This window comes from Olea europaea, unplaced genomic scaffold (assembly GCF_002742605.1).
Source record: "Olea europaea var. sylvestris unplaced genomic scaffold, O_europaea_v1 scaffold65, whole genome shotgun sequence".
NCBI classification, from domain to species: domain Eukaryota; kingdom Viridiplantae; phylum Streptophyta; class Magnoliopsida; order Lamiales; family Oleaceae; genus Olea; species Olea europaea.
The window spans coordinates 436495-457397 of NW_019264872.1; the positions used below are offsets into that span (position 1 = coordinate 436495).

The window sequence follows — 20903 nt, forward strand, 5'->3', positions numbered from 1 at the left end:
GATTGAACCACTTCTTCTCGGAACTCTTGTTGTCTTTTTCGATTCGAATTCTAATAACGAGTTCTTCAACGTTCATTTCCTTTCATTTGTGTTTTAAATAGTTCTTGAAATCTTTCCACACGAGGGACAATTTTTTTATAATTGCAGCTACCTGAAAAGTTTCACTCAATGTCATTCTTTCGGCATGAATTTCGTGAAGGATCACTTGGAGTTCTTGCACTTGACTGATAACAGTTTTGGAGTCCACCATCTTATAGTCTAGGAATTTGCCAACTATAAACTTTTTAGCCCCGGCATCCTCAATTTTGTATTTTCGGTCCAAGGACTCCCACAATTCTTTAGCAGTTTTCATAGTGCTATACACATTGTACAGCGCATCTGCTAGGCTGTTCATGATATAATTTCGACACAGAAAGTCCGAATGCTTTCAAGCATCAAGTGCACTCAATGCTTGCACATCTTCCTCGCTCTCATTAAGCTTTGGAGCAGTTTCAGTCAAGAATCTCGCAAGATTCAAGGTGGTCAAGTAAAAAAACATTTTCTACTGCACCTTTTAAAATTCAAGCCATTGAATTTCTCCGATTTTTCTCCATGATTAACCGGAACAGTTACAGTTTGGCCAGTTTGGCTCACAACATGATTTGGCATTCTAGCCACAATCTGAGCCACAACGGAGTTTGGCCCTTGAGCCACATTAGAACCCACAGCCTGATTTCCAGCGGGAACATTTTGGATCACATCCATGTTGTTCGATTCGGTTGCCATTTCTGAAAACAAACCAAATATTAGTTCCAAGAAACTGCAATTCAATGAAAAAAAAAAAAAAACGACTCTTGTTTTTGAAAACCAAATATTAGTTCTAAGTAACTAAAATTCAGTTAAACCAAAAACCAACTCTTGTTTTCCGAATTCAAAAAATTGTTTTAAGCTTGTAAGGAAACAAGTCACTAGTGGATGAAACCAATTGTATAAGTTTTATTCAAATGCAATATCCGACTATTGAAATTAATAACCACAAGGCAAACGATTTCAATTTATCAAAAAAAATTTCGTTTCAGAATTTTTCAAAGGCTAAAAAAAATGTTTAGCAACATAAAATCAGAAATATAAGTTAACTGTAGGCTAAAACTATAAACGATGAATCTGGAAGCTGTACACTATGGAACTACAAACTGCATGAATTAAATAGTAATGCGAAAATAATCTGCAGAAATAAATAGAAACTGATGCGAAAATAATCTGCAGAAATAAATGAAAACTGAAACTGCAAGGATAAACTGAATCTGCAAAAAAACTACACGAACTATAACGAAATAAATCTGCAAAAAGAAAACACAAATTGCAGCAGATTTCAAACCAAGGCCTGTGCGTGCACAGTTTCCTTAAGACAGTTTCACCCAATAAGCAAAGTCCGAGCACCGTGGTCCTACTTCGGTGAACTGCACGTGACTGGAAGGGAACAAAAACTACACTGTATGGAAACTGGAACTGGGAAAAATGACACTGCGTGGAAAACTAGGAAGAATATTTTCGTATGCAGAGAGAGATTTTCATTCATGTGTTGAACTGTTGGAGTGAGCGTCCCTTATATAGACTGAGTCTTGTCCATTGGAGTCACTGGAGTTACGATATTAACCACTAGAGTTTCAGCTTTCCAATTCTAGCAATAAACATTGGGAGTTTCTGCAGTTTAGAAATTCAAAAGTCATTGGAGAAACCAAAAAAAAAGGGCAAAACATGGGCTCTCCGATGGGGCCTTTTTGCCTTGTTCGGTCCGACATTCGTGTGCGCAGGTCGCTCCCGCACCCAAGTTCAAGGTCTGAAGACCATTTCGGTTCGTGATTTGCACCCCCTACGTGCGCATGTGGAGAGAGCATCTATGCTACACATGATTACACATCTTCAAAGCATAGTCATATATAAAGTGGTTTAAGTTCTCTTGATTTTCCTATGTGGGATAATGCATTTTTTTCCACAAAACCAACTTTCAATGACCAACTTTGAACTCCAATTTCTCATTCATTCGAGCTTCATTTTTTACAAATAAATACATGAAATTGATGTTCTCGCGGAGGAGAACACATATCAACTTTGATATTTTACATTGGACCAACGGGTCCAATCGAAAATTGTACCCAAAGTGAGCTGCTCACTCAATTTTTTTTAACAGTTACCTTCTTAATAGTAAACGTATATGTAAATTATTTTTGCCAGATGTTGCACTTTTGGAGGTAGATGTGAATTTTTAAGGTGAATAGTGAATTACGCTGTTTTTTCAATATGAATGCATTTGAGTATAGAACGTACTAGTTTGAACGAAGGACTTGTTTGTAATGAAAGAAATTATGCTCCTGTTTGTTTTCCATTATTCACTCATTAAAATGAAAAATATGACCGTTATACATCACATCAAGCAAGCATATTTGAAATTCTATTTTTTTTATGGGATTCATAACGTCTATATTTTTCATTCTCATTCTTATACTAATGTGGCTCAAACAGGGGCCATATATTTATATATATTTTTACAGTATTTTGGTAATCTATCAACAACAAGTTATAATGATCCCGTTACAGACCTGCCTATTTTATTGATGAATGAGGGGTTATATTATGTCCTTGGATTTGCCTTCTGCTTTTCCTTCACCCATGACAGACGTAAACAATTGTATACTCCATGTATTCATTTCTTGAATGTGACATTGTTCCAAAGATATCTGGCATAATTTGATGGCTTTTGAGTTCCTAGAATGAAATTTTATGTACGTACTATGAAAACGAATTAAATTATGACAACTAATCTCAAAGAAAGCTTTTGTTTACCCGATGGTTTGATTCCTTTTGTTTATACAAAGTTCATAAAGCTTTTGTTTACCCGATGGTTTGATTCCCTTTGTTTATACAAAGTTCATATGGGTTCTAACCAGAGAGCTTGCAGATCCCAAAAAGGGCTTAGAAACAGAACTTTTACTTATTCGAGTGCACCAATTGGTTAGGTAATCACATTGACAATGAGTTTTACGGAGCTACAGGACTAGGTGAAATAATAGGCCATTACTTAAATGTTATTGTGAGCAGTGTTCTAAAAATTATTGCCTAGGCTCAAAGCTCGGGCAAAACGCCTCGCTTCGTGCATAGATGCTTTTCTATTTCAATTCCTAAATGACTGATTTTTTTCCTTAATTTCTTTCGTCTTCTGTAAATGCGATTTATTATTTTTTTTTAAAAAGTCTTTTATTTGACTTATTATTTATAACTTTTTTAAAAAATAAAATTAATTTGACTTTAATTTCAAGTTTTTAAAAGATTTTATCGGTACAAAAGTTATAAATTACTTTATCTAAATAGTTAATAAAATTTATAATTATTGTCTTGAGACTCATTTTATTGCAAACTCAAAAAATATGTATGAAGTTTCTATAAATCTATTAAGTAGAACTTGTTTAGTTGAAAAATGAAAATACGAAATATATTCTAATTTTTGCAATTCAAAAACTTGAAAATTGTATAATTGACTAATGGTAGAAGTTATTAACTAAATATTATTTTTATAATTTTAGATGTTTAATATGTATATTTTAATAATTAAATGATTTCTAGAATGATTAAAAAATTGAAATAATATTATAAATAAGAAAACGCATTTTTACGCCTAAGCTGCCTAGGCTCGCTTAAGCTTGTAAAGCTTGAAGTTTCGATTCCACACCTAATCACACTTTACGCTTTTTAAAACAAGTACATATAAAAAAAAAATAGATTGGAAGCTTGTCAGGTCAAAAAAGACGGAATCAACTACTGTCAACAGGATCATGGAGTTCTTGGACGGACTGTTGTTATGGTAAGTACTAGATGACCCAGAATTTGATTATCTGGTGGAAATTGTACAGGATGCAAGTCTTTAATATTGTACATGAAATGGGCCATTATCACTTTTAGGAGTATCATCGTGACCAATATGATTCTATTCGACAATGTGATTCCATTCTCATGTTATTATCTCATATTTCGATATCTAAGCTTTTGAAACCCTAGTATTGTATGCTCACTTTCCAGGTTTCGAGGATATTTAGATTTATTGGAGCATGTTCGTTACAGCCTTTCCAATACATTCGATTCTTGTTTGGGAAACGGGTTTAATATGCTTGGGTTCAGGTCTGAGCCAATTACGAAGGTTCATTTTGGATCTTCATATCTAACTAGTATTGAATAGCCCAATAATGCAGTACCTTGTGAAGACCAAAGCCAGTCCAAGGTTTTTAATGTTTTAGATGACAGTCCAGTTTTTGGATGTGGACATGGCTTGTCGGTTTGGGTACTGTTTCTGTAGCCGTTAATTGAATAGTCGAGATTTTTACTGATTAGGAAAAAAAAATGTGGAGGTTTTGTTGGAGCTATATTGGATGTTAACGTGTATACATCAGCTTAGCGTTTGTAGGGTTTGGTAAGAAAATTTAGGGAAGCTTTATTCCTAAAATTCCAAGATTGGTGAGTAACTGGATGACTTTTGGGGTTAAACGAATATCCTTCTCTTTCGTATTGAATCTTCCGACTTGTGGCCCACTTTGGTGTCCACTTGGTGCCTGTTCATCTTGACACGTCAGTCAATATTCAATAAATGTTTTGTTGAAAGATTCTTTTCCCTGAAATGCGGATAAAAGGGCTCCAAGTGGGTGTTTTATTTTGTCTGCAAGTGCACAAGTTGTTGCTCAACTTTGATGCCTATACGTAGTTCACTGCTTTTCTTTGATATAAACAATTGGAACATTTGGTTTAAATGATGAATAAAGCCATGATATCAGATGAAAATTGCCCGCCTAGTTGATCGACCCTCAAAAGGTGCATGGACCCTGCGTGAATTAAATAATACTTGACTTCTGAGGTGTGTGTATTCGATCATCTAAAATGTCAACGGCTATATTCGTGTAGTGATATGAATATGAAAATTCAATTAAGAAAAGAAATTAAAAAGAATTACTCTTTTCATATTTTTCTTCTATAACCTATTTGTGTCCTATTTTTATAAGATAGCATTATTCTTTTTATAATTATATTATATATAGTCCTCTTCTCAAGGCGTAGAGACCTAGTTCTCCACGATCTTATAGGCATGTTCGCAAATCATTTTAAACATTAAAATGTCAACATTTTAAATAGTCTTTAGACCATTTCCAACTACAACACTAAAATACCATTTTTTTCCCCCTTTTCATTAAATATTTGGTGCAATTTCACTCCAACCCAACACTAAATTTTGCACAGCATTGCACCAAATTTGATAAAAGTCTTTTTTAACCTTTATTTTCATTTAGCACCAAATGATATCAAGGGTACTTGTGTCATTTTACATCATACATAAATTTTATTTCTTAGTTAATTAATTAATTGTAATAAACTTTAATTCTGTAATCAATAATCATCAATGAATGAATTAAAATAAAAGTACCCAAGAAGTTTTAAAATGCAACATTTGTGGGATGAATATACGAATTCTGATAATTAAATTACAACACTACGTTGACTTTCTCGTATTATGATATCGGGATTCGAAATGTACTATGTTATTTTTTAATAATACAATTTAATATTTTCTTAGTTGTGGTATTTTTATTAATTGCACGACAATTTTAAAATTTATTAACAAATTTAATATGTAATTGTACGATATTTTAAAATTTATTAACGAATTTAATTATTTATGTAGGAATTTATGTAGTAGTAAAATATATAAATATATAACTTTTTAGCTGTATAAATTGTTAAACGTAAAAAATGAAGAAAAAACACTATTCATTTGATGTAATTTTTGATATAATCTATTGGAAATGATTTTTGGTCTGGTGCAAAGTTTAGTGCAAAATTTGTTGTAAAATCGTACAAAATTTGGTGTGAAGTTGAAGATAGCCTTAGATTTTATATTGTTTATTCCATTAGTCATAAAAGTCGGTTGAGTTGAAACTAAAAAGTAGACTTATTTGGTTCATGGTATGCATATGTCGTGAAAACATAGACCTTATTTTTATTTTTTTCAACTCAATAGTTCTTTTTATGAATATGGTTTTATTTCGATTAAAGAAGTTTTATTTCGTCTCATTTGGTCATGTATATCTAGTTGACCACACATTCGAGGGAGTGATTTTTTGAATCGTTAACAGTCTATATCGTTGGCTAACTAATTTCATTGTTAGTTTTTTGAACATTTTAAATTTCAATAACTGACAAGATAAATATTAAAAAAAAAAAGAATATTGATATTTTAAAGTTCTATGACTATTTAGAAATACGTCTACGGACTAACCAAGTGCTTTAACAGCTACTTTTGAAAATCAGAGTGCATTGAAACCTATATCACTTGATGACTCTTCATAGTGCTGTATGTATAACTGTGCATGGATTATTATAAGCTCTGAGCTTTATCCTTTCCAGCGTTGAATTATTTGTTTAGTATGATTTCGTGCATCATTTGTAGTGCACGTGTGTTCATGTATTTTATCCAATAATTGAAGCATAAATGATAAAACAATAAGTGGAAGCAATCGCGAGGCTCAACCCTTCTTTTTTTAACATAATATGGACAAATATTTCAATCAATATTGGGACACAAGGTTTGACGACAAAGCATGCAAATTATTATTTATAAATAAATAAATCATTGAAACTAACACGCCATTGTGTGAATCTCTGTGCTGCACAAACTATTCATCGTGTGCACAGGAATAGAAAGTTAGGTGAAGGGATTGTACCCTACAGTAAAGATGTTAAATCTTATTATTAATGATATTTATTACTTAAACGTGATTTCAACATACATGCTCTTGTATATTTCTGATAAATACAAACTATAAGCACCCTTTCATTTTTTCTCACAGATGATATTGAGTTTTGAAGTTTAATTTGAAATAATTCGTTCAAGTAATTCAAATTCTTATATGTCTTCATTAAAGGTTCCATCTTCAACATATTAGTAATTTCTCATTAATATTGAGCACATCATTCTTGAAATCCAAATGCCAGTTTCAATTTTAAATGGATCATATTGCTCGTTTGAACTTTTTGGGTTCTCGTATTATATCGAGGCTTGGAATTGCATTTTAAAATGACAACCTTATAAAGAGGGGTACCAAAAAAATTGTCTTTTACTTTACCTTGGGCAATAGAACCTGAATAGCTCTCATACCACCCAGTGACCTTCATTCAAAACATAAAAATGTCGGTTAAGTTGATTACTTTTACAACATTATCATTTTACTTACCAAGTAAGAGTACTCAGGTGAGCCCCCGAGGGCATATCTCAGTGGTGCAAAGGACAAGGGTGAGGTATACTTAGTTTTGCTGACAGTCGCAGTGTGATGGTTCGATTCCTGAAATATGGATTGAGACTATTTGTGAGCAACATTGTACATGCAGCTCTTGTTTCCTGACCTGTTGAAGCACATCCCGCGATTAACCTCTTTCACGATATTTCAGGGGTGGGTGGGGGCCCTTAAGGTTGGGGTTCAACCCTTTTTTTAAGAGTACTCAGGTGAATGAAACCCTAATATTATTCTCAATTATTAGAATGCCAGAAAGAAGAGATTGTTAGGATTGAGTACACATAGCTGGGAAGTCTTGTCCTTTTACTAAAATCTCTCATTCCTCAAGATATGGCCTTCGAATTCCAAGTATGGTAAGGATTTGAGTACACATATGGACGAATTCAATCAGAACAAATTCAATAATAGAATTAAGACTGTTTATGGGGATGACAATAATAGAATAAAGTTGTCATAACTAGTGGGAGGTCCGTTCAGGATCTGATGATGAAAAAAGGAATGGAGTGACTCATATTATTGTTTGCTTTAAGTTGGGTTACATTATTTTACCAGATACATTCACCTTGAGGCAACTCCAACCCATACATCAAATTTCACCATTTTTCACAAAAATATTGCTCCAGCCCAATACCAAATCTTACACCATTTTGCACCAAATGTGATAAAAGTCCATTTTGCCCCTTTTTTATGTATAACCAAGTTGATATGAAGGGTATTTGTGTCATTTTACATCATAAATAAATTTTAATTCATAATTAAGTAGTTAATAATAATAATAATAATAATAATAATAATAATAATAATAATAATAATATGATCATCATTTGTAATAAACTTTAGTCACGTAATTAGTAATAATAGATTAACGAATTAAATAAAAGTACTCAAAACGAAATGCATTAATTGAACATTTTGGGATGAATATATGAATTCCGATAATTAAATTATGACACTAGGTTGACTTCTCCGTACCATAATTTCAATATTTGAAATGTACTACGTTATTTTCAATAACATGATTTTATATTTTCTTGGTTGTGGTATTTTTATTAATTGTACTGCATTTTTAAAATATATTAAATAATTTCATATTTTCGTAAACAAAATGTAATTATGTATGTAGTAATTTATGTAGTAGTAAATCAAATAAATAAATAATTTTTCAGCTATATAAATTGTTAAAAATAAAAGAAATGAAGAAAATGACTAAACAGTGTTCATTTGGTGTAATTTTTGGTATAGTGAGTTGGAGATGATTTTTAGTTTAGTATAAGATTTGGTGTAAATGGTGCAGATCTTGGTGCAAGGTTGGAATGGTCTATCTTCCTCATTTAGTTTGTAGTTAGGCTAGCATTTCTCTATGTAGAACAATGTGGTTCACTCATTGCCCTTGTACATGGTTTAATGGCCTTATCTCGTTTTTCGTGTTTCCATGGCTAGTAATCTAATTGTTTTAAATCTTCAAGCAGATATAATAATGAACCCAAAAGAATGATATAAATTAACTTATGTAGTGGATGGGTTGAAATGTGTCTCTCAAACTAGCTGTTTCTTAATATATTTTTGACACATCAGCACATTACATCTTTTTAGCAATAAGAGTGACGTTATGGCGTAATATGCCAATGTTTCGAGAAATATGTTATCTCATTTGCTAAGAAGATATGATGTGTTGAGGTATCAAAAATATATTAGGTGGGCAGCCAATGAATGGGACAATAGATCTAATCTTGTAATAGATAGCAACACACTTTGTTTCACCATAATGCCATCTCTCTTTTACAGCGTTCACATTCACTACCCAAGAGTGAAACATTTATGGCATGTTACGTACACTGAATTGGACGGGATTGGACAAGAGAATTGGCTTTGTTACATATCTCTCTTCCTCGATTCTCTTTAGTCCAACTACCAATACAGCTGGTTTAAGTTAGAAGTTTGGGAAAGTGTATTGTCCCATCTTTATCTTTTCATTTATGAACATCAAATAGAAGGGATGGAGCTTGAACAAAGTAAACAGCAAACAATTACTTGCGGCCAATTCTTATTTATGCAGATCTTGTTTGTAAAACAAAAATTAACAACCAAAGAAATTTGAAGTGATTTTTTTTTTTTTTTCCTAACATTTGTTTTCTTAGGTTGTTCCCTACTGCATGGACAGGAACAAATAACTGGTGGAAAGATCGAATAAACAAATAAAAGAGATACAATCAACATATTCAGATTTCTGCAACCAATTCTTCCACTTCCCCATTCTTTTCCTCTATTCAAAATGTCGCTGAGTCAGAGCCAGAAAATCTACTCTTTCTACTTGTCACTGCCTCTTTTTTCCTCGGAAACTTCCTGCCAACACAAAGTGCAACGAAATTAGCCCTGGACACCATAATTTTCTCAAAAACTACATGGTGTCATATAAATAACTCACCGGATTTTCCAGACGCTTTTTTACCTTCAGCTGATGATTTGAAGAAATCTAAATGCTTCTTCATTTTTGAGTCATCCTGCAAGAAATTAGAGATTACAGTAATCGGGGAAAAAAATTAGTTAAGAAGACCTCATATAAGAAGAAAGTACCTCAAAATCTGCTGTAGCAAGGCCTTGGGAGAAACCAGGACCGTGTTCTATTGAAGTATGAATACCAGAATAAGCTACATTGTCCTGAAATTCAAAGCTGACATTAATATCAGAGGAAAAATTTTAGACGGCCTAAAACCTAAAAGTAATAAAGAATTAGACGTTGTTTCATTGAACTTGCCTTGGAGAAATGAAAAATAGGAGAGCTAGCAGTATCATCAAGATACAAACTTTGTGACTTGGCTTTCTTCTGTTTCATTATCTTCTTCTGGTTGCTATTCTTTTTCTGTTCATTGGACGCGTGGTTTTCAAAGTAGTCTTGGATTTGTGGTTGTGGAGGCCCTGAAGAGGCATCAGAAATCATAGAAAGGTTTTCATCTTCTTGATCATCATAAACATATGCTCCTCCTTTTTCTTGATATTTATAGTTATCAAAAGCCCTGTTGTAATAATTCGTCGAATTGGAAAGCTGATCCCAGTACATAGTCCATCCGGATTCACATCCACTGCTGCATTCAGAATTTGACGTATTCATTATAAGATTCTCTGAACTTCGAAATGAAATTGATGCTGGATTATTGATTTGAAAAGAGAGAGATTTTACCGGTTGGTTTCTCTTTGTTGCTTGCTATTTATAAGAAGAAGAAGAAGAAGAAGAAGATAAGAAAAGTGAAGGTGGAATGATATGAAACCAAACAAATTACACTGAAATCCTAGACTAATTTTGTCCTTCCCTTTGTTAATTTTTCCTTATTATTATATTTTTTCAAGTAATATCAAAACTGCCAGTTGTCTTCGTCTTTGTCATCGCATATGTATGTGGGGTAAAAAGTGTTGTCCTATTATTTGTCATCGTTTTCCATGTTGCAAGTTCAGTTGTGCTACTAAAAGACAAAAAAAGAAATAGTGGTTTGCAAATGTTAAAGGGAGAGGCTACAATCTTGTAATTTGGAGTAACAACTTATTTCAGGGAAAAGCTATGGTCATTGGGATTCAATATTGAGCGTAGATTACACGTTCTTCATAGTAGGAAAAAAAATATTAAATCGGAGGCTTCTGATCGGTTTCATACACAGCAAGAATTGACCTGTGACATGTTTGGTAAAGTAGACGCCATAATATTAGTCCTTTGGTCCCAATTAGCATAGTTTGTACTTTCTTAACAAGAAAGAATAACATAACAATCATGCTACATGTATAGAAATGGTTGACAATTTATTTGATAAGTTTTGAGCTAGCAAGATTTCATTAGATGTTGGTCGAAAAAACAAAATTAAACCTATCAATACACTGTTGCTATCTCATCATCAGTAAAAACAAATTCACAAGGAGCTTAATTCATAACATAATATGCTGCTGGTCCGTTTCATACTCGGCAAGAATTCACATTCGGTACGTTTTTTCGAAGGATTGTTTCGTAGGGTATAAGAAAAGCAAAGAAACTAAAATTTTATAGATCATTTATGTGAAGTGCTAAGAATGTCTGTGAACTTGTGAATGCAACCAAAAACTTTCTGCAAAAATATTCTGGTAGGTAAATGTTGACCAGATGGATAAACAAAATTATTTTATCCTCAACTTTTTGGCTTTATTATGTAAAGGTTGAATTTCAATCTTGAGGGCCCTTATGGCCCCGCTTCTTGAACTTTGTGAGGGAGGTAAATCGCGGGATGTGCCCCAACAAGCCAGAAAACAAGAACTGCCTGTACACTACGCCTACAAGGAATCCAATTCCATGTCTCAGAAATCAAACCCACACACTGCGATTGTTAGCAAGGCTTAAGATTACTCCACTCCCGTTCTTTGCACCACTTTATTCTGTGATCATAAAGGTGAGGGTTCCTTCATTAGCTAGTAGCATTAATTTGTCTTATTTTCTTGACCGTCAAAGTTTTTCCCAAGGCATGAATAGAACTTTATACCAATAAATTTCTGTTTGAAGCTTATCGCATTGAAGGTGTCAAAATTGAGTTAATGCACATTGGCCCATTTTATGCGGTAGAATGGGAATGATGTCCAGAAGCCAGCGGAGACTATAGGGGTACATATGAATACAGGCCCACCACGTGCTTCTGGTAACATGTATATATATCTGATATATACACTTCCAAAATTCGTACGAAAACATTGATTAACGGGACTCGACCAGATAACACAAGCATATTTTACATGTCTCTTTTTCCAGTGAGCTAGTAAGTATGTCATGTAAACCTTGAGTTTTGAGAAGATTAGAAGTTACATGAGGGGTAAAAAATTAATTGCCTCTATTACGTGGTAAAATGTAGATCACACAGGCCTAAATTTAATGGGTGCAATTCTGTACTTCAATGCTTCATTGAAATAACTATAGGGTATCCATCTGAGCCAGCTGGTCCCGGTACCTAATTTCATTTGCACATGCTCTATGCTGGCTACTTGCATGCCTTCGACAAAATCAATCACCGTTTCTATCTTCTTAGTTGCTATGGTTGATGCATTCAAAATATCAGTTCGAATATGTTTGCATATCATTAGACGATGGATTTCGTCTTTTGCGCATTGCAAAAAGGCTAATTTAGTGCAGTGTCTTTTTGTATATTTAGTTTAAAGCTATATAGCAAGGTTAGATTGATCTAAATCTTCACTATCATTTTGCATATTTCACTGCATTAATTTTGTATTAGAACACACGTGTTCCTTATCATGACATCAATGACTAGGTTAGTGTCTTTTTCTTGATATAGTTTGGAGCTTTTAACAAGTTTAGATTCATCTAAATCTTCACTATCATTTTGCATATTCTGCTGCATCAATTTTCTATTAGAGCACACTTGCGTTCGTTATCATGACATCGAAGAGACGGGTTAGTGTCTTTTCTATATGTAGTTTTGAACTTTATAAGAAGTTTAGATTCATCTAAATCTTCACTATCATTTTGTGTCTTCTGATGCATCAATTTTGTATCAGACCACATTCCTCTTCCTAATCATGACATCGATACAGGTTAGTGTCTTTTTTCTATTCCACTTCATCGGTTTTGTATCAGAGCACACTCGTGTTTCTAATCATGACATCGAGGAAATGGATTATTGTTCGCAAAATTGAAATGGATAAAATCATGTGGAGCAATGAGTTAGTGTATCTGCATCTATGAGTGATGTATTGTAACATAACTAATAGAAATGGTACGTACAACTGCATCAATAGTCGAAGGCTCGAAGCTATTGAAGTTATAGATAAATAATTTTTTATCATGAGGGCTTGTCGGACACTGAGACGTAGCAGATGACGGGTTGACAGAAGAAAAATCTGACGATGAAGATAGCCCTTTCATCTCACTCAATCTTGACTGGCAACTGGATACAAAATGACCTTGTGAGGTTTGAACCAATCTTAGCTTGTCAATGGTCCCTTGAAAATGTAAGGTGAAATGGCAGTATATAAGCAGCAACTTTTTAAATTCTCACTGTTCCATCAGTCTACTTTCACATCTGGACATTTTTCAACGTCTTTTTCCATTTGTCACAAACAAGAACCCTAGTTTACATCAATTGAGTCAAGTCCCCATCCCCTATGATATATTATGAAATTTCAGGTCTTCCTCCTCACAATTAGATAATTGGGTGTATACATTATATGAGATTTTTAGTGACAAGGGAGATATATTAGTTTTTATGTTAAAAGATCGAGCGGATATGTTGTACGTACATTTTGAATTTCTTGTAACTCATTTCTCTGTGTTGTGTCAAAAATTTTAGTTACACTTTATTGCTACTAATTTTGCCACTTTGTGTACCTAAAAACTAAATGTTCACATATATGGACATCGTACTTAGTGCATGTCTTGGTATGCATAGAAGTATTTTGAAATTACTTATTTTTAAACATAATTTTGTAAATTACTTTTTTATATATTTACTGTTTCTTCTACTAATAAGTGCAGTGTCAAGTCACATATTAGTAGGATCAAATTTTAGGATTTTCTTTGGAGAAAAAATTGGATGATGGACACTACGAAAATAATATATGATTCTATTCATATATTAAAGCATTGATAAAGTCAACATCTCAAACCATTGTACACTAGTTGAGTTGTGAGTGATACATGTTTTTATATATACACTAGTGAGACTTTAATCCCACAAATTTAGATAAAAAAAATATCAATAGTCGCTGTACTTATAATGACGCTTCTAAACAGTCATTGAACCTAAAAAAAAAAAAAAAAAAAAAAAAAAATTTTTAATCATTGAACTTTAAAAAAAAAAAAAAAAAATCTATTATAGTTTTGACGTTGTTTCTCATCCGATACTTCATCTATTACTATCTTCAATTTGAAAATTAACTATATTCATGATGTGACAAAAAAATAGTAAATTCTCAAACAATTTAGAGTGTCGAATGAAAAAACAATGTTAGAAGTACACTGACCATTCAGAAAAATCTGTAAATTCACTAATAGTGGAAAACAATTTTAAAAGTGACTATTGCAAAAAAGTTTAAAATTTGATATCGATTAAAAACAACGTTGAATCTATAGTAACAATTGGTATAAAAGCCTTGAACTTCATAGCAAATGTTACAAATTGGAAAAATAAAATTACGAATTAGGAGAGTAAATTCTTTTGCTCAATAATGCGAAGGCATCCGAGCAATTAATGTTTGAGTGGACCTGACCCCCACCCCCTACCCAAATTCCCACCACCCCACACATGCAAACACAGTATCACTGTCTTTCTCAGAGTGACAGCCAAAATTGCATACATACATACACAAAGGATTTGGTTAAGAGAGATATTTGTGTTGAACCAAAAGCTATCAGCTACAGATACTACAATTGTAACCTTAGGTTATTCCATATTCAAATATGGACACAAATCTTTGTACTGTTTTCACCCTTGCCCTTCACTGTGATACCTTTCTCACTACCATGGCCCGCAAGGCCGCACTTGTACCATGCTAGTGTTGAGTTTAATGACTCTAATTAGGTTAGAATTCTTGTATTGGCGTGTTTGCCTTTACTTGGAAAAAGAATCAAAGTGAAACCATGAAAGTGAAGGAAACAGAATCCGCATGGTTCATTTTTTTTGGCGTTGCACAGATTTTTCTTGTTTTAAACGTTTTCTCTTAATTGGACTAGATTTTCTTACCTTTTATGACTCCACTAGGTTCAAAGTGAAACCATGAAAGTGAAGGAAACAGAATCCGCATGGTTCATTTTTTTTGGCGTTGCACAGATTTTTCTTGTTTTAAACGTTTTCTCTTAATTGGACTAGATTTTCTTACCTTTTATGACTCCACTAGGTTCAAAGTGAAACCATGAAAGTGAAGGAAACAGAATCCGCATGGTTCATTTTTTTTGGCGTTGCACAGATTTTTCTTGTTTTAAACGTTTTCTCTTAATTGGACTAGATTTTCTTACCTTTTATGACTCCACTAGGTTCAAAGTGAAACCATGAAAGTGAAGGAAACAGAATCCGCATGGTTCATTTTTTTTGGCGTTGCACAGATTTTTCTTGTTTTAAACGTTTTCTCTTAATTGGACTAGATTTTCTTACCTTTTATGACTCCACTAGGTTTTTGGTCGTGGCCTACAAATTAGAGGCACCTCTTTTCTATTTTATTTGTAACAATTAGCTAAATTGGTTTGTATTCTTCATATTGTTCAATAAAAACATCGCTTCCTCTGCGTTAATTTTCTTTGTTCCTCTTTTACAAATTTAGTCTTGTTTTTTGTCGCATGATCTGGTTTACTTCATAATTATCATTATAATCTCGTTCTTCAAAATCCATCGGAATTAACTTGTTTTTTTGGAGCTTCCGCACCCAACAAGTGGTATCAGAGCGAGGTTGTTCATCTTCTATGGATTGGTTGAGATTCTTTCAAGATGGTTGGGTTGAAGTATGATATTCCCCAACTAGATCGCAATACAGGATTTTCTTTGTGGCAAGTAAAGATGAGGGCTTTTTTTTTCGCAGTTGAATTTGGATGATGTGTTGCTGGGTATTGAGAGAATGCCAGCTGGTTGGACAACGGAAGGATCAAAAGGCTGTTTCATTGATTCATCTTTATCTGTCCAATAATATTCTGCAAGATGTCTAAAAGGAGAAAACGATGGCTGCTTTATAGTTGAAGTTGGAGCAGTTGTGTATGACTAAGAGTCTTACAAGTAAACTGGTTCTCAAGCAGAAGTTGTATTCACATTGCATTGCGGAAGGAGATCGTTGGAAGACTATGTTGCATGCTCAAGGAAATAGTTGCAAATCTGGAGACATTGAAGTTTAAGTATGATGAAGAGGATTTTGCCTTGATCATGTTGTGTTCGCTGTCTGGATCTTATATGCCGTTTAAGGATAATATCTTGTATAGTCGAGATATTTTCACTATAGAAGATGTCTATGATACTTTTTACTCAAAAGAGAAGATGAAGCTTTTGATTGGAGCTACACCAAGGTACGGGGAAGCTCTTGTATCTCAAGGTGGTCGATGAAGAGGCAGATCGAGAGTTAGATTTAGCAATGTCAGTTGTTACTACTGCAAAAGGAAGGGACATATTCAAAAGGATTGCGATATGTTGCAGGTTAAAGGTGATTTAGCTGTAAATTGTGGGGTACAACCTTTGAAATAAGACGAAATAAATGTAGTTGAAAATTGTTTAGATGGCGAAGAGGTGATGTTCATCATGGTATCTGATGTGGAATTTAGGCCTGATGAGGAGTGGATTCTTGATTCAGCATGTTCGCACTATATGTGTTCTGATAGGACTTTATTTTAGATATATGAGGTTGTTCAGCATGGTGGAGTTGTAATGGGAAACAACCAATCTTGCCGTATTGTTGGGATCAGTCGAGTCAGATTGAGTTTGCGGGATGGAAAATTTAGAACAATTGATCAATTCTGACATATTCCTAACCTAAAAAGAAATCTCATTCCGCTAAGTGCCTTGGATATAAAAGGGTACAAATTCTCTGGAGGAGGTGGAGTCTTGAAAGCTTGAAAGAGAGTCCGAGTTGTATTGGAAGGATGAAAAAATCTCAGTTGTACATTTTGTAGAGGAGTGCAGAACCAATTAAGAAGAGACATTTGGACAAGTTTAGTATCATTGTGGAAGTTCAGTTTGGTAAAATACCTCTTGTGTTGGGCTCTGAGTCGATTCAGAACACTTCTAGGGAGAGCGTTGGTGATTCCGCTTTGCCACCAATTTCAACGAATACACTGTGTTCAGTTGTTGGGGTAGGACTCATCAAGCGTATGTTCTAGAATGTCAGCAATGCCTGGGGTACTTTTGGGGATGTTAAAGACGACAGTTCCAGTAAAAGGTCTTCTGATCAAGCATCTGGTTTGGTTCTTGTTACAGGGTGTACTTCGACCCTGTGTGATCAATATTAATTCCTTGGTGGAATTGGGAACCAGAATATTGGGTTCGGGCATCGGTTGTAGATGCTAGGCAGAGGACGAGTGTTTGGTTTATATGGAGTGGTTACTGTGTAGAGGAGATTCGGCCAGTTCATTTCAATGCAGACGAATTTGAAATCTAGAAGTTTCGTACGTTGCACCGAAATTAGAGTCAAGGTAGAGATTGTTGAGTTTAATGACTCTAATTAGATTAGAATTCTTGTATTGGCGTGTTTGACTTTGCTTGGAAAAAGGATCAAAGTAGAACCATGAAAGAGAAGGAAACAGAATCCGCTTGGTTCTTTTTTTGGCGTCGCGTGGATTTTTCTTCTTTTACGCATTTTCTCCTAATTTTCTTACCTTTTATGACTCCACTAGGTTTTTGATCGTGGCCTATAAATTAGAGGTGCCTCTTTTCAATTTTAATTGTAATAGTTAGCTAAATTGGCTTGTATTTTCCGTATTTTTCAATAAAAACATTGTTTCCTCCGAGTTAATTTTTTTTGTTCTTCTTTTACAAATTTAATCTTGTTTTTTGTCGCATGATCTGGTTGACTTCATAATTGTCATTATAATCTTGTTCTTCAAAATCCATTGGAATCAACTTGTGTTTTTAGAGCTTCTGCGCCCAACAACTAGAAAAATTAAATTTATTTTTCTTCGTTTAAAATGTCCAATTACCGTTAATGTTTATTTTCTATATGTAGTGAAAAAAATGAATGGCTTCCAATTCTACCTTCTTCTTGGGAAAGGATTAATAGGCTTAAAAAATTGAAGGGAATGTAGTCCAAATATTTTTCTAAGATAGAAGGGATAGTAAATGTTGACCAGGATTTTTGTACCTCCAATGTAACCAACAAATCTCGATACCTTCTGTGTACATGTGAGCCTAATTCCTGTACACTAAAACAAATCGTTAGATAGGGGTGATTTATCCTATCCCTTTTATTCACTTTATGACAATATTCCATTGACAGTCTAGTTAATTGAACTAATACGTATTTAAGTGTAAGATGTACTTTACATGTGAGCCTCCTATGAACAGGGGGTTAAAATTGCATTACTTTTGAAATTGCACATTGTGTGAGCTTTTATAATAAAAAATTATAAATACTGGCCATAGGATGAAAGTACGTGTGGCATCATCCATGCGGTTGAGGCCTCTTATCAAGTTTATCAATCAATCATAGACGTTTAATGCTAATACCTTTTCGTTACCCAAAAGTCTAACGCTCTTAGATTTGACGATAGCATCACATCAATCACTTATGGAGGATTCCATAAAACAGCGCCAGCTGATCCTCTTGTAGATTTGTCCATCCATGAAGGTTCGATTCTTCATGTGGAGTCAACTCCAACAAATGAATTCGGCTCTCCATAGAGGTTTGCTATCTTTACTAGGGTTCGATCAAACTGCCTTTTGGGAAGAATGATGTGGAGTGAGGGTCCAGGTTCGCTTGCTGTAAAATTGTCACATAGAGGTTTATGGAGCTTTTTTTAAAGAGGTATAACAGTAATTTTTTTCGTTGTCTCACCTGGAATGGGTGGGTAATCCCTAACTCGAATGGAGTATGGGAACTGGTAACCTGCTCTTGCCTCTAATTCCTCACCTCACCTAGAATCTATTTATTGTATTTTTATTTTTATTTTTATATTTAAAAAAATAAAAAATAATTAAATAATTAAAAGAGATAATAGACAAGTTTATTTTAATCTCTTGAGTATTCCCAACAAGGGTGTAAATGGGAAGGGCCGCCCCGTCCTATTGCCACATACAACATAAGGTACCTTTACTTCTCAAGGTAAGAAGGGATAGATGAATAATCTCGAGCCAATATTCGAATACCAAGTGTTATAGCGCTGAAGTAACCCACTTGTTTGACCTTTAAACAAAAACATAGATGTAACTAAATACAATACATGTGGATGAATAGAAAATACGTAGAGGCTCAATAGAACATTCTAAGGAACTCAATAAAATAGCTCAAGTTTGAAAGGAGATGTAGTCTCCAGATAAAGAGATTCATAGTGACCAAACATACACTAGTATTTCATAAGATTCAAACATTAATCCCTTTGAGATAAAATGAACCATTTAATAGATTAAATCAAGTAATTATTAATGATGAATAATTTAGCCTTTATCATTCTAATTTATCTTACACCAATAACTAAGAAAAATTGAAATGTACATATTAAACTACTTTTAAAAAATCAAATATTACATCAAGTGGCTACTTTTGATTCTTTTATAAAAAAAAAATAAAAAAATTGTATTTTAATTTTTCAACCATGCTAGAGGTACAACCTTCATGTAGGTACAGGAGGCTGATAGCCCCCTCTCAATAGAGGGGCCTGTGCCTTTTTTTTAATTGATGCGGACCCTCCCATTGTGAGAGGGTGTGATTTGTACAATCCTATACAAATATTGAAATCTTTAAATTTTTTATTATAGTAATTGAAGTAAGAAGTAATGCATAATGAAATGTCAAAAAGTGAGGTGGACCAACTTCTGTACATGCTGCGAGTAGGTTTAGTCAAAAGCCAAACGTGTGTTGTTCCAAACCCATGTGCCCAGATTCCTGTCCCTTATGCTTTTTTTTATTAATTATCACTTTCATACAATATTATTTTTGTAAATACTTTGTCAAGTTAAACGAAAAATATATGAAACATTTGTAAGATAGAATTTTATATTATTAAAAAATATATTTTTTGTCTATACTGTATACTAATAAATGATTTCTTGCTGCTTTAAGATTCTTGATAATAAGTTTTTGTATTTTCAATCAGGACACAATATTCTATCAAACCTATTAACTTGACATCTTTCAAACTCAATAAAGAGATCAATACCCAACTCATATTCCTTCAAGAATCTATTTTTGTTACGAGAAAAAATATTAAAAGGAAAATTATTGAGCAGAATAACATAACGAGATACAATATGGGAAACCTTAACGGAAACCTTCATTATCTAAAATCATAAATTATTAAATGAGAAGTAAAATGTGAATTGTAATATTATTAACAAATTCTAAAGAACTGTTTTGACATAATTTAGAAGAAAATTTATTAACTTTATAGAAATTGCACTGTGATTTGACAAAGTGTTGAACATAAGTGTAAATTAGTAAACATAATGTGCTCATCTTTGAAATGTCTATCTTACATGATATGAAAAAATAGTAACGAAGTAAAATGATAGTAAATGGGGATTTTTTTTTCCCCAAAATGATCGTCTTGCAATATACATTGTGGAAAATAATCATACTTTCTAAATATTTGTCATATCACTACACAGACTTTTGTTAGCAAATCCAAAGACGTCATTTTAAAGGTAATATAAGTTGTGGCATATTACAATGACGTATTTCTATTTGCTAACTAAGGTGTCAGACATTTAGTAAGATGACAGTGTTCTTTTAGATCAAGGTGTCAAACATTTAGTAAGCTGCCAATTCTCACTTCCCCATTCTTTTCCTCTATTCAAAATGTTGCAGCAAAAGAGGCAGAAAATCTACTATTTCTACTCATCACAGCCTCTTGTTCAAGGAAACTGCCTGCCAACACTCGACAACCAAAAAATTTGAAGTGGCTTTTCCTTTTTTTTTTTTTTTTTTTTTTTTTTTTTTTTAAACTTT

General features: G+C 33.4%; 1 protein-coding gene across 2 annotated transcripts; it reads right to left on the reverse strand.

Annotated features, from left to right (window-relative positions):
* Window positions 1-9323: 9323 nt before the first annotated feature.
* Window positions 9324-10589, reverse strand: LOC111390125. 2 transcript variants are annotated; one of them, XM_023015124.1, is made up of 4 exons: window positions 10066-10589; window positions 9885-9968; window positions 9736-9793; window positions 9324-9653 (listed from the first exon to the last, which is right to left on the reverse strand). In XM_023015124.1, the coding sequence occupies exons 1-4, from the start codon at window positions 10417-10419 to the stop codon at window positions 9625-9627; spliced, it is 525 nt and encodes a 174-aa protein (XP_022870892.1). In that variant the 5' UTR covers window positions 10420-10589; the 3' UTR covers window positions 9324-9624. The 2 variants fall into 2 exon arrangements, with proteins under 2 accessions (XP_022870892.1, XP_022870891.1); XM_023015123.1 differs by having other exon boundaries at window positions 9736-9811.
* Window positions 10590-20903: the final 10314 nt, after the last annotated feature.

Excerpts from the sequence above, each read along its gene's own strand:
- LOC111390125 (XM_023015123.1), bottom strand. The coding sequence starts at position 10,419 with ATGAATACGTCAAATTCTGAATGCAGCAGTGGATGTGAATCCGGATGG. Across the intron at positions 9,969-10,065 it reads CTATTTTTCATTTCTCCAAG|GACAATGTAGCTTATTCTGG; the intron begins GCAAGTTCAATG and ends TTTGAATTTCAG. Across the intron at positions 9,654-9,735 it reads AAAAGCGTCTGGAAAATCCG|GAAGTTTCCGAGGAAAAAAG; the intron begins GTGAGTTATTTA and ends TTGTGTTGGCAG.